Source organism: Octodon degus, unplaced genomic scaffold (genome assembly GCF_000260255.1).
Source record: "Octodon degus isolate 3935 unplaced genomic scaffold, OctDeg1.0 scaffold00085, whole genome shotgun sequence".
Lineage (NCBI taxonomy): Eukaryota > Metazoa > Chordata > Mammalia > Rodentia > Octodontidae > Octodon > Octodon degus.
This window is the reverse complement of record NW_004524661.1, coordinates 6954212-6969001: the sequence shown is the minus strand read 5'-3', so window position 1 is coordinate 6969001 and position 14790 is coordinate 6954212. Positions and strand designations below refer to the sequence as shown.

General features: G+C 37.3%; 1 protein-coding gene across 6 annotated transcripts in view; it reads left to right on the top strand.

Moving 5' to 3' along the window:
• Window positions 1–14790, top strand: part of Tenm2 (teneurin transmembrane protein 2) — a 935290-nt gene that overhangs the window by 63036 nt on the left and 857464 nt on the right. For all 6 annotated transcript variants that reach the window (XM_004637048.2, XM_004637049.2, XM_004637047.2 and 3 more), the window contains exon 2: window positions 12541–12816. In XM_004637048.2, coding sequence (XP_004637105.1) covers window positions 12541–12816 — 276 coding nt within the window. The remainder of the gene's footprint in view (window positions 1–12540; window positions 12817–14790) is intronic.

Sequence of the window (14790 nt, the reverse complement as noted above, 5' to 3'; positions counted from 1 at the left end):
TATCAGCATCTCCACTTGTATATTAGATACACAATTCAAACTCCATATGCCTCTGAATCCTGGTCTGTGCACAAGCGTGGACACACACTGTGCCACACACAGCTCGGCTCAACTTGTCACTTTCCCCACTTCATTGATGGCAGCCCCACCTACTTACTACCCCTCTCTTCACACCAAGTCCTATGTGCAATTTCACCAGCAAGTCTCACTTCTGGCCACAATTCCAACACTTCCACCCAGATGGTGCATAATCACTGTGTCCTACGTGATCGTCTCAGTTCCACTCTTGCCTCTCTTTTCTTTAATGTTCCAAGACAATGATCAATGCAGTCCTTTGCTAGGTAGATTGGATGATATCATTGAAATATCCTAAAACAGTAGAACAGCTTGCCGTTTCATTCTGAGTAAAAACTAAGCTTTTAAATCTCTCTACAGGATCCTGGTTTCTCATTTGCTATAAGGTTATGTCTTTGCTGCAAACTTCTTGCCTCAAAAAATTCTCCTTCCTATTCTTAGAATATGTCAGGCATACTCTTTCATGGCCCTTCTGCACAGATAGATGCTGGAGAAGCTGACTTCTTCAACCTCCTGAAGACTTGGCTTAAAAGTCACTTTCTCAGTGAGTTCTCCACATCAAATTATTGAAAATATTCACCAATGGCCTTAAACTGTTCTACTTTATTTTCCTGTCACAGAATGTATCATCTTTTTAAGATCCTACATACAAAACTTTCTATCATATAAACCATTCTATCATATAAACCATTCACTTCTATCATATAAACCATTCTATCATATAAACCATTCACTGTCTACAATAGCTAAATATATTCTCCATAAGGACAGAGCTATTGATCAATTTTATTTTCTGATGTATCTTAAGCTTTTAGAATGGGCTTAGCACTTAGCACCAGTGAATATTATTCCAATGCAAGAAAGCATGCCAGAATGAGTAAGGCTCTCTTTTTTGGTCCAGCCAGGCCCAGAATCATATTCTTGTAGGGTTTACAGCTTATTTATTATTCTTCTGGCTCCAGGTAGTCAGCTGTCTTTCTCCCCATGGTATCCCTACTTCATGAATGAATATTGATTACAGGAATGAAGACTTACACATTTTCATAGGGGTCAGTGTTTCTAACACAACTGTTACCTTGCATTATTTTCTCAAATGTTTTATCAAGTCTCTGCTGTGTTTTAGCCATATTGTCAAGAATCCTATTGGCATAGATAACTTCTAATTTTACAACCTTATCCGCATAGGTAGTATTAAGATTATGTTGCAGATGAGAAGACTGAAGATCGGTAGTAGGGAATTAATCACGTTGAATATGAGCAAACTGTAAGTGGCAGAGTAAGAATTCAAGTTTCGACTCAAAGCTTCCGAAGTGCACTTACCCACATGAGCACATAACCGCTCTCCTGGAGGAGAAAAGAGCCCAGCAAGAGCATGAGCTCCCTGGAAATGTAGCAGTCACAATGATTTTGTTACAGGGACCTTTGTTTCAAAACACCATTGACTGGAATTTTTAAAACATGCAAACTGATATATTCCTTCAGGTATATATCATAATTCAAGATATGAATGTGGAAATGCCGAGGGCTGTCACCTAGTAGGAAAAATATATCACAAATATCTTAAAATATGGACGAGCGATTGAAACACAATATTTTTAAAATTTTGACTTGATGGGATCAAAACCTGAAAGGGAATATACAGAGAAGGAAGCAGTGTGTATCACTGCAAATTAATAATAGTTAATATTTTGTCCAATTTACATCATATCTTCTTTCTCAATTTTATTCTTCTCCCTCCATCTCCAGAAATAATTATCTTTAAGAGTTTGCTGTATGTGCTCCAGTCCAGAATCATCCAGTTACATACAAGTTTCTAAAATAACATAGAACATTATATTATATTTTCTTAGTGTTTTTGTAACTCTATCATTTGTAACCTGAGAACTCCTTTTAATAAAGGCCAAGTATGTTGTCTGTAATACTTTTTTATTCATAAACTGCTATTTTGTGGCAAATGATGAGCCATACTAGAAGTTTATGGGGGTTTTGGCCACTTTTTCAGGTGACATTTCTTTCAAAGAATATTGAGACAAACGGTATAGAAATAAAATCACTTGACACATCTAACTGTGGTGACAGTTTTGAGTAGGTAGTGTGAAGACCTTGTTTTGTAGAACTCCATCAGCTGATGCCTCTGCTGGAATAATCCTGAAGCTGTTGTTTGCATTGCATGCAAATTCACCTATCATTTGTTGGTGTGATAGTCATAGGAGCCTTGGTTTTTAGCTCTAAGCACATAAGGGATGATAGATTTTAGTGGAGAATTAATCTCTGGCATTTTGGAAACTGATCAGTTGTGTATCCTGGATATAGAAGTGCTGAAGGTGAGATATTTCAGCTCTGATGACAGCCTTCTTTTACCCTGTTGAGCCAGTTTCTGTCTTCTATTCCTGAATTTGTTTTTTTTACTTTGGCTGAGCGTGACTCACCAGCCCTCTGGAAGCCAGCAGCTGCCAGATGCTAAATGTAATTAAGGCTGTACATGTATTTCAAACTTACGACATGTGTTTGGAACACAGGAAGCAAGGTAGAAAAGAAAAAGAAGGAAAAATCTTGACTCGGCTTCCATTGCCTTTGCTCTGTTGGATGGATGTGAAGAGATTCTAAGGAGGCTGTAGTCTGCTATATTATGGAGCTCCATGGCTGGTTATGGAACATGGTTTTCGAGAAGCGTCTCAGTCCCATCATGAACAGTGAGAAATTATTTTATGAGAGTATGCCATTAATATTTTCCTCAAAAACAGGTTTGGTCACAATTTAGAATCTAATTAGTAACTGAGGCAAAATTTATCATAAGAAATATGCAGATAGGGCTGGGAGATGGCTCAGTGGAATAAACACTTCCCTGGTAAGCACAAGGGCCTGAGTTCAGTCCCTGGTTCCACAAAAAAAAAAAAGAAAGAAAGAAAGAAAGAAATATACAGATATTCACCTGATGGCAGATTGTGATCTATTTATCCATGCAGAATAATCATTCTATAACAAGACAGTCCAAGTCATTTTAAAATACCAAGAAGATGACAGAAATGGATTTTGATCAGGGTTGAGAATGCAAAGAGTATATGCCATTAGCAAAGTTTTATTTAATGTTGGACTTAATGTTCTCTACTTTTGTTACCTTTGTTTGAGAAGGTATATATATATAACTGTGAATTAATAATCATATATATTGAAATATATATAAAGCAAACATTAATAAAAATTATAGAGAATGGCTGGCAAGATAGTTCAGCAGACTAAGCACCTGCTTAGGCAAGTGCAGGGACCGGGGTTCAACCAGCTCTGTCCCCCGGTGCACTGTACCAGCCACCCAGACTTGGCATGGTGGTGCACACCTGTAATTCCAGTGCTGGGGAGGCTGAAAACAGGAGGATCACTACAAGTCTGAGCTGTGTAGTGAGACCCTGTATCAAATATACATATTTTAAAAAGTACAGGGCAAAACCCTAACCTTCCATCATAGTGGAAAATTTCAACTTTTTTTTCAATTATCAATAAGACAAACACATAGAAAATGAATATTAGAGTATAGAAATATATAGACCAAAGTGCTTATAACAAAGAATGATAACAGAAATAGAGACATAAATATTCAAATTTAGGTATAGAATGGACTAAAATTTGGGAAAGTTTGTATAAACAAGAGTAGAAATTACCAAACTAACAAACATATACACACAGCATATACCAGCAGAAAAGTAAAATCTAGTTATTTAAAATAGATAAAATCAGGCTGGAGAAATAGCTTGACAGTATAAGTGCCTGCCTAGCAAGCACAAGGACCGAGGTTCAATCCCTGGTGCTGCATGTTGTGTGGGCATCAGAACCCTAGGTGTGCCGTTCCTGCCACTGAGACTGGGCGTGGTGATGCATGCCTATAGCCCCAGCTCTCAGGAGGCTGAGACAGGAGGATCAGTACGAGTCTGAGCTGCGTAGAGAGACCCTGTACCAAATAAGTACATGAATGAATGAATGAATGAATGAATGAATGAATGAATGAATGAATAGAAGAAGAAAAAGAAGAAAGAAGAGAAGAAGAAGAAGCAGGAGGAGGAGCAGGAGGAGGAGGAAGAGGAGAAGGAGAAGGAGAAGGAGGAGGAGAAGGAGAAGGAGAAGAAGGAGAAGAAAGAAAGGAAGGAAGGAAGGAAGGAAGGAAGGAAGGAAGGAAGAAAGAAAGAAAGAAAGAAAGAAAGAAAGAAAGAAAGAAAGAAAATATATTCTTCATGATAAAACAATCCAGAAAAAAAAGGGGGGCTCAAATAAATATAAGGGAAGTAAACAAAAATACCATTCTACAAAACTAGCAGAAAAACTTACAAACTATTTATTTACAAAAGTACATAGGTGATTCTGGGCTTGTCCATTTGAAACACAGAAGAAATGAGAGTGTTCCTGTACACATGTTTGTTGCAGAACTTCCTAAATAACATAAAAAATAGAAGCAGTAATATTGTAATTAAGAAATAAGACCCTCCACTTAATCTCTAAACTGGTGATCATAACAGTTGTGTGGCGTATGGTGGCTCCAGCAGATAAGGTTCTGAGAATTTCACTGACTTTATCTAATTCACTGCAGCCCTATGAAGGTGTGTGCTATTTTATGTCTACTGTAAAAGTGAGCAAAAGGACACTCAATGGAACTAGTTAATGCCAAAATTGTATTTGTAAACAAATGTTTCTCAAATGGTCATTCTAACTCCTTCTCAATCCTAGGCTGTATATACTAACCATTTTCTAGGGCTGGTGTTCTAATTAGTTAATAATCTGCATAGAAAAAGCTTAGAACCATGCTTGCCATATGAAGAAGTCCTAGTAAATGTGAGCTAATGCAGTACTCGTTCTTATACAAGGGACACGTACCTACTGCAGCTAACTCGTGAATTTTTTTCCTACCTTTGGTTTAAAAAGAAATTCCTTTGGAGAGGCAGAGTCATATGCGGTTAAATGAAAGGAGGCATTTACGATGCTCTCACATAGGACAATAATTGGTATAGTTTTAAGTACTGCAATTGATTTTTGCATTTTATGGGGATTCCTATCAGCGGGAAAGAGATTCCAGCCACCAAGGATCCTGGACAGTTCACTTCTATTGATGAACTGCAAGTTGTTCTCCAGGGTTTTTTGTTGTTGTTGTTGTTGTTTTAACTGCTTTTGGGTTTTCCAAATTGGGCTTTGTTCAAGGGTTGAAACACGAAAATGCCACCACCTCACAGCATAATGCCACATTCACCTTTCTTTGAGAGAGCTGTGCAGTTTCAGGAAAAATGGAGCATTTTTGGAAACATTCCTATCTTTACTAGCCATTTCGTTCTTTCCTTTATTTGTAACATGTTCCCTTGCATTAGAATGTTTCTACGTACAAATTGTAAAAATGGTGACACATGGGCACGTCATTCAGCTTAAAGTAATGGAACTAAATTTTTAGAAACATAAAACATTAACATTTTAGATGCCATAGGTAAAAAATAAGAGATTTCTTAAGTCTGTTTTTGAAATATAAATATTTGGGTTAAATGTTTAGGAATAATAATGCATGGACATTTACTCTGTAGGGTTAAGCTTAGGATTTTTGTTGAACAGTATTGTCAACATTTGGGGAAAATATCTGAATGTGTTAAAGCAGATGAACTTTAGAAGGGCATTAAAAGAGAGTTTATGTGAAGAATTTTTGTAAATGCAAGTATTTAACATGAGAATTCATAAGCAGCTTCTTCAGTGGCATTCAGAATGGTGTCCCTTGAGTATACAAATTTTTTTGTCTGAAAAATTTCCAGGATTGTTGGTTATTGTCCTCGATTGATTGTTTTTTACAGCTCATCTATATCTATAATACTTCAATACATTTATATAAACATAAAGTAACAATATATTTTAATCAAATTTTTTCTATCTTATAATTGCATATTTTTATAACAGTTTTTGTGGCAAAAGCTATGGTATCCATTCAAATTACTTCAGTTACTTTGTTGGAAAAAATTGCACTGTGAATTTTTTTTCTTAAAAACCTTCTAGAAAATTCAAAGTCCATATTCATAACTGACTTTAAAATGTGGACTCTAACATTTGCTCAAGAAAAGCATCCCATATTTGTTTATAAAAGATTCTCTTTGTTTCAGGATGAATGCCCCTAGAAAATCTCCATTTTAAAAAGGAATTAATGTTTAAACAACCAATATTTTACATTCAATAGTGAAAATAAATCATTGCAGCTTTATCTCCAAAAAAATAAAACTAAGAGCAGTATATTTTACTTTATGTCTACCAATATTTACTATTCAACTATTCAACATTTTTTCAAAAAAGAGTAATTTGGGTTTGGCATAATATACGTTTTATGGCAAAATTATGTGATTATACAATATTGATAAATTTTTAACTTTAGGATTGCATGATGATGAGGAATGAATTTTAGGGAAATATTTTATGTATTTCTTAATTTTCCTAAGAGCTGCTTACTGACCTTTAGTTTAAATAATTATCATTACTAATTCAAGTCATTATTCTTGGTATCACAGACTCTATTTTGCTGTTTGATAACTTGCAGAACATTATGTTGTGAAGCTCTCGGTCCTATTTAAGTCCTCTGCTTTAGTTGGCCTCATCTGGCACCGAGACAATAGGATAAGGAGGACACTGCAGCTTGACTGTCATATGTAGGTGAAAGTCCCCAAGTTCCACTGACCTACATTCACAAGGCAGGGAGTGAAGGTGGCGTGGGAGTGGGACACATCACTGTGGCTGGGGGCACTTGGGGTTTCAGAATCTCCACTAGACCTGTGCAGATAGCACCCTGATTGAGAAAGAGAAACTCCCTTATACCTCTGTATAAGCGCTCTTCTGAGCATAATGTTGAAATTAAGCTCAAAATACAAGCTCTCCTTTTGGCCTGCACTAACACCAGTCTGAGAAGCTAGGATAGACTTTGCTACTAGAGGAGGAGGAAGATCTGCCTCACTGTTTAACCATCATCAAGTCTACCAAGAGCCGGGCCCATTGTTACAGCAACCTGCAATTTGGGCTTAGTTTGTCTGCTCCTGTTAGTGTTTCCAACTTGTAGGTTTCTATTCCGTGAAGTCTGGGACACAGGAAGTATCATGAAAAACCAGGTAACTCACCACCATGTAGCTCTTTGGATTCCAAGGCCTTTAAAGGTCTGATTTCTGTTTTCCTTTTACACTATCATATGGTTTTTATATGTAACATCCAAGAATTTTAGCTGTAATCAATGAAAAGAAAAAACTTTCATCTGTGTACAAAGTCAGAAAGTAGTCAGAACATTTCTTTTTTAGTTTTCCAACGCCACATGAACAATACCATTTCTCTTTTCTCTTGTTCAACTACCTTAATTTCACTCGGTCTTGATTCTGTGGCCTTGCTCATGATCCTGCTGTTTTCCTTCCTAGTTATCTTCATGAAAATCTGCATTCTCACCAGCTTTCCAATTCCATCTCACATTGTTAGTATAGTGCTCTCTGACATCAGTGAGGGATTGATGAAGTAGATATTGACAAGGTGGCTGATATTGGGGAGAGATACTACTAGTAAATAGATGAGATGGAAGAGGATTTATCTTGAAAGTGGTCATTAATGACTGTTTTGATGTTAAGACAGCTTCAATTCCCTGTGTAAAATGTCTTCTCTTACTTTCAAGGGACTTAGTAGCATTTAGCTAATAAATGTTTTCTACCTTGCATTCTACTCCTTACCACAGCTAACTTTTATCTTTTTGCCCTCATAGTAGAAAATCTGTTCAAATGCTGACATTTTCAGTGCTATTTGTATACCCTGGTATTACCACGACATGATAATTCTGACTTAGCTACATATGCGCTTCTCCTAGTTAAAGGTTATTTCAAAGTGTGAGAAGTTGGCAAAAACTTAGAAAAAACCATGATCACAATGTGCCAAAATATTTTTCCTTGGACTTGTGTCCTCAAACAGAACTGGTGGATCAAAGGACAACTCATAGATGTACTGCTAAATTATACTTAAAAACCTTGTAAAACAAAGATCTGGGTTCGACACTGAGGTCAGGGTCAAGGAAAAGGCCAGAGAAACTTCTCAATAGATTTACTTTAAATACTGTGCTCCCATATTCTTATCTCCTGTTATTAGGCATTAACGTTTTGTCGCAACATTTAGAATTTGAGTAATCACTTAGTATAAAAAAATGGTGCCCCCCTGAGTATCATAATATGGGGCCACCCTGGGCAACTTACTGGCACCAAGCATGTATGGTTTAAATGAAATGAATTAGAACATCTTCTATAGCTACTTTAATGAGAAGTACCAGAGAGGTTGGAGTCAGAAAGAGGGCAAACCTGTGTTCCATGAATATTGAATTATTGTGCCTCCTCTTTATCTTTGTACGAGATAGTAAAGAAGGAATGAAATGTTGACTGCTTTGCACTAGATATCTTAGCTTGAAGAATCACAATGACTGGTTTCTCTCTTCCATTCAAAGCTGCCATGGAGCTTAATAAAGACATAAATATACGAGATGAATTAGAGCAAAATCAGTCTTCCACCAATGAGCAAAGTAAGTGCAAAACAATAAGTTGACAAAGTCTTAAAAATTCCCCTGTAGCCTTTTATATACCAAGCAGAGTGTGTAACATGGGATTTCATGATGCAAGAAGAACCACCTGAGAAAGGTGGTTGAAATCACTTCACAGAGAAAAATGTTTGGAGGAATATTTTGTTTTCAGGGGACATGGTGGTTCCCAGTGGTGTCAACTGCCAGGTGCTCTATGTACTCAACTTCCCTAGAGGCACATCGCATAGGCAAGCTGTGAAAGCTTGAAGGGTTGACCCTAAGTGCCTCTCATGACTCCCTGTGTCCTTCTACAGTATTTATTTACATAGATCCTATATAATACTGAGACACTTTGTTTATGTGATTCTTTTATTAACAACTCCTTCCCAGTTAGGCTGTACATATTATAAACTATATTTTTACGATGCTTCCAGTTACTCCCCTATTCCTGGCATTTCACTGGGAAGAATATGTACGTATGCTGAATGATTTAATCAGTGATAGGCCAGTTTTTCCTCCTTACTGTATGGCTTGCCAGCTTCCTGCTGTCTAAGAGAGCAAGCCAGAGAGAGTGTGGCCCCATCTGGGCCAGGTCATACAAATGGAGTTTCTATTTGTTCTACCAACTGAGAACAGAAAGATGGGAGCTTAGAGTTCTAGAGTCCATGTGCTATCAGGGAGATGAAGATGGAGATGAGTGTTTCTTTTTGTTGAAAGATGAAAATGAATTTAGAAGGTAATTTTTTTTCAAAAACAATTTTGGTTTTGGAGGAAAATATCTGCCTTTAGATAAGCCAATATGAGCTTACTCATTTGACTTTTCCATCTGAATTCAGTGTGGTACTTCCAGTTTTCTTCCAGCCCTCTTTATGGTGCTGCTCAGTGGTGGCTTGGAAGCTAAAACTTGAAGTTGAAACTATTAAAGTGTGCTTTTGTTTTTTTTCAGTATTTATGATCATTTTAGTGTTTATGCAGTTTTTACACAATCCAGGATGATTTCACTTTGCTTTAACATAAAGATAATAACTTAAATGTCCTATCATGGAGCAAATATAGTAAGAAAGGATAGCTTGTCTATTTCATTACCTCGCATGTCCAATGCCTACTGTTGCCTATTGTCACATGTACTCAGATCAAAGCGTTAGTGGGATTCCATGTATATAAGAACTTTTTTGTTTCAATTCCTGGTGTGCTGTGCTGGCCCCACCCCTGGGACTCGCTGAGGTGGTGATTAAGACTGGGTGTAGTGGCGCACGCCTGTAATCCCAGCACTTGGGCAACTAAAAACAGGAGAATCACTGTAAGTCCAATCTACATAGCAAGACCCTGTAGACCCTGTATTAAATACATTAAAAAATAATTTTTTTTCATCCAACATCAGCATTTTATTTTTCCTTTAAGGTCTTTCACCCTTGGGATAGACAATGAAAGAGAAGCTCCAAGGGAAGATGCTTTCCTACATACTCACTCCATTTTGGATGTCTTAGAGAGCTAAAACTTATAACATATAGAAAAAAAGACATGTTTTAGTCTGGCCTGTTTTCATTTATCTAGGGAAAAGCAACAATAATATTTTATAAACTCTAAAGATAAGAGGGGCTGGGGAGATGGCTCAGTGGAATAAGCACTTCCCTGGCATCCCTGGCAAGCGCAAGGTCAGAGTTCAATCCCCAGTTCAAAAAAAAAAAAAAAGATAAGATGAGAGGGGCTGGGGAGATGGTTCAGTGGAATAAGCACTTCCCTGGCATCCCTGGCAAGCACAAGGTCAGAGTTCAATCCCCAGTTCAAAAAAAAAAAAGAGAAGATGAGAAAATCTGAATACTAAGCATTTTTTTCCAGTTACTACAGAGTGAGGAAAATACCAACATAGATGCAGGATATACATCCTAATATATATATATAGATAGATAGATAGATAGATATAGATATAGATATATAGATATAGATATATATCTTTTATAGTCTGTGGGAGAGAAGTAGAGTTTTAGTGTACAATCATGAGACAATACCTACTTATGCAGGAGGCAGAACAGAGTACAGCAGCCAGAGAGTTTTAGACCTGCCTGATACATGGTGCCTGGAAGTTAAAGAGCAGCGCTCAGCCCTGTGCCAAAGACAGCAAGGGTTTCCTCTTCCCACACCGCCCAGGCCCAGAGGAGCTCATGCCCAGGTTAGGCCCCAGTGAGTAAGACTCATGTTACACAAACAATTATGTGTAGAACTGGATTCATTCCATGTATGCAGTTCGTTAAGGCTGGGGCAAGGTCAACGTAGAGTGGAGAAAGAAAATTAAAAAGCAATAAAAATATATGTGACTATTGCAAATTAAAGTCACACTAAGGAACTACAACTTTTTTAATTAAAGTTCAAAAATAATGTGTATATATGTTATCACAGAATGTATAGTTATGTTGATGAATTTTTGGAGAGATGAATGATCAGAAAAGCTGTAAGGTAATAAATGTACTGTGTATAAAGAAGGTGAAGCCTTGGCTTTGGTATAATTTATAAGATATTCTCCACTTGTAGCATAGAAGTACATTCCTTTAATGCATTCTTCTCATTGTCATAAATTAGTTAAAAACAAAGAAATCAGCTTTTTCTACCCATAAAGAGAGTGGACCATGTGATTTCATCCAATTTGCTTTGAAATCTTTAAACATCTTTTCATGCAGGGAGTGGTAAAGCAAACAAATAGAGCCCTTAGGTACAAGAAAATGTAACAGGATTGGCTTTTCTTTTCATTGAGACTGTAGGAAGCGCGCAGCCTAGAGACCTGTGGAGACCAGGTGAATCATGGATTGGCCACTCATTCAAGTGTGACCTTGGACATAGTACTGAAACTCTTGTGAAGTGATGAGAGTAGTAACCTAAACCTCTGGGTTGTTATGAGAGTTCAGTGAGATAAGGCCTATGAAATACCCAGCCCAGTTCTGATACATGGTAGTGTATGTGGTCGATGACAATGTGCTTCCCTTTTCTTCCCAGTGACCCATCATGCTGCCTAGCGTGCCTTCCATTCACAATATATTTTCCCCAAGGAAAGCCCACTGGTGGCTTTAATTGTTTGCTAACAAAGAAAAATTGTTTGATGTGCTTAAACTTGCACTTTATTCTTTATGTTGATTTCAGTGATATGTTACATATTTTTTTTAAACCAAAAGCAAGATGACCTGGGACCCATAGTGATCCTCAGAGGAACTGAACTTTAAGGGATGACACCTAGAATTTATGGATGAAACAACAAGAAAAATAGGATTTAAAGAGGCAAGAAATTTGCCATAAATGTGAGTTTTACCAGTAAAGTAGAGGACAGAGTTCCAAATCTTCTAGTTGCATCTCATATTCATTAGATAATTAAGGTCCTATGACATGGAGATAGATCTAAAAGGGATCAGGCTTAGGTGTTGCTACAAGCTAAAGGGTGACTTTGGATTGGTCCATTACATTCCATGGTCTTCAGTCTCTTGCATCTGTACAATGACACCAAGAATACATTATCTTCATGATGTTATAAATTTAAAAAGGTATTTTACAAATGAAACTTGCAAATAAAAAATTACCCAAATAAGCTCTTAGTGTATAGTGGATCTGGTAAGGATAAGTCCAGTATTCATTATCATTGTTGTTTTCTCTTTGTGTTTTTGGCTACACAGTGCTTTCTGCACAACAGTGTCAAAATCTTTCCAGACCTCTGCAATGAAATATGAACAGTCTGTCTGAAAACTGGTGTTGGCGCTTGCTCACATGCTCCTTACTCGCTCCCACATCCCGAGCACTTGTTCAAGACCTATTTCTGCAGGCAGTAGTACCGTGCCAGTCAGGGATACTTCCGGGTTGAGGAAGAGGTCTGCCTGCTTGTTTGTAAGGATGCCTAAAACATTGTCACGCGTGCATTTTAATCTCTGTCTCTGTTGCTGTCCCTCTAGGAACAAACTTCACCCTTGCTGAACTGGGCATCTGTGAGCCCTCCCCACACCGAAGTGGCTACTGCTCCGACATGGGAATTCTTCACCAGGGCTACTCCCTGAGCACAGGCTCCGATGCCGACTCCGACACCGAGGGAGGGATGTCCCCCGAGCATGCCATCAGATTGTGGGGGAGAGGAATAAAATCCAGGCGGAGCTCCGGCCTGTCCAGTCGTGAAAACTCAGCCCTTACTCTGACTGATTCTGACAACGAAAATAAGTCTGATGATGAGAACGGTAGGCCTGCTTCTTAAATCCCTTTCCACGTTCTATGCACTGCCCAACATGGGGCTGGGTTTTCTTTTTCTTTTCTTTTTTTTTTTTTTTTTTTTTTTTTTTTTTTTTTGTCTTTTTGTCTTAATAGAGTGATATTAGAAAACCATTCATTTTCTTTTAAATTGACCTTGTCTACCCAGGCTGAGCTGGGGGAAAATAAACCAGCAACCCTCAAGCACACGAGAAATGAGAAGAGAATTTTAAAATCACATTTGGATGATAACGTGGTATGCAGGTATAGTCGGTGGGTCTTATTAGCAAGTAAATTACATGGCAAAAGAGGCAGCTTGATAAACTATGACCTATTCCTTGAGAGCGTCCTCTCTGTACAAGTTTCTAGGTCTCTGTATTGATTTCCCCTTCTCAGTAAATGGCAACCTGGGTTATTTTTTTCATGACAATCTCCTAAGAATCCTCCCTTATCTTAGACTTTCATTTCCAGGCGGTATTGCCTCATATCCGTATTGAAGATCAAACTTGGAACACATGCTCTAGAGTTTAATAATGACAAATCAGAAGAGGATTGTCTTCAGACGAGTCTCCTCTTCTAGGCTGACTTTCCCCCTTGGTACCGATGCAGGTTAATGTCTACCCCCATCCTCCATCACAAATCACCATTGCCTATCCATTGACTTTGTAGGTGGGCTTTAATGAAACTTTGCAAATTAAATGTTTCTGATCATTAAGCAGTTAATAAAGGGAAGCCAGAGCAAGTCATTTAAGAGATAAGGTGCTTATTTGTGGATTTCCTACCGACTCAGAACTATGTTTAGTCAAATACAGTTTTTAAGAGATAAATTGCACTAGGTACAGCTGATTTCTAAAGAAAACATCAAATGCTCTGCAGTTTGTTATGAATAGACCGTGTGTTTGCTAAAAGAATTACCATTAAAATGTTTACAAATAAATCAGTTAAGAATGTTTATATAAAATATTATAAACTTCTGCCAGAGCAGCTTTAAGTATCTTCTTTCATTGAAAAAAGAAAGAGAAATTTACAGGCAGACAGCTTGCTGCAAATGCAAAAACAGAGCTAAATACTGTTTAATCTTGAAAGTGTTGAAAATACATCATTTTCTGAGTAAGTCGCATACATTCAAAAAGATATCATTTTGTTGCATTTAAATCTATCTTTAATTTTGAAATAATTTATTCTACAGTGGGACAAGGGAATGTGCCTTACTTAGCCTCCCATCCTGTAGCTAATCAAGGTGCGCTCTCAAGGAAAAATCCGCACTTGACTCCTTTTGAATTTTAACAGAATTCTTACACGTGGCACATTCAGCATTCGGAGGTGCTTATTGGATAGGAAATTACTTTCAGAAGTTTCCATGAAGGCATACATTGAATTCATTTACTGATGTCCTTTTCCAACTTGTGGATGTCAGATACTATTTAAACGGAGACAGCTTGATTGCCTAATAAATACAATCACTTGTAATCCAAGAATTTATGGTGCATTTTAAATAAGGTGTTTCAGCAAATCTCCCATGGTTGCCACTCTCACGTCTCCACCAGGAGCCATCTACAGGGGGCTTTTTACACAGATTTATAAAGCCTAAAGCCTCTCTTTTCTAGTTTTTTCTATATAAGAATCTGTGTATCTGTATCTATATTTCCATCTATATCTACATCTCAAACACAAGGTAACGTTTTTCAGAGAAGCCAAGTAAAAAGGAATTCATGCCTTGAATTTATAAACAACTGCTTTTGATGGGAAAATGCTATAGTTAATCATGTATATGGTAGACCAACAATAATTTCCTTTTCTGAAGATTATTTAGAACATCATCTGAACTTTTTTTTAACTTTGTGAGAATAAGTATACATTGCTGCGTATAAGAGGCAAAAACCATAACTATTTTGATTTTCCTGTAATCTTACCTATAGTACAATTAGGATCGTGTAAAAGGGAGATATATATATCCAAAGTCC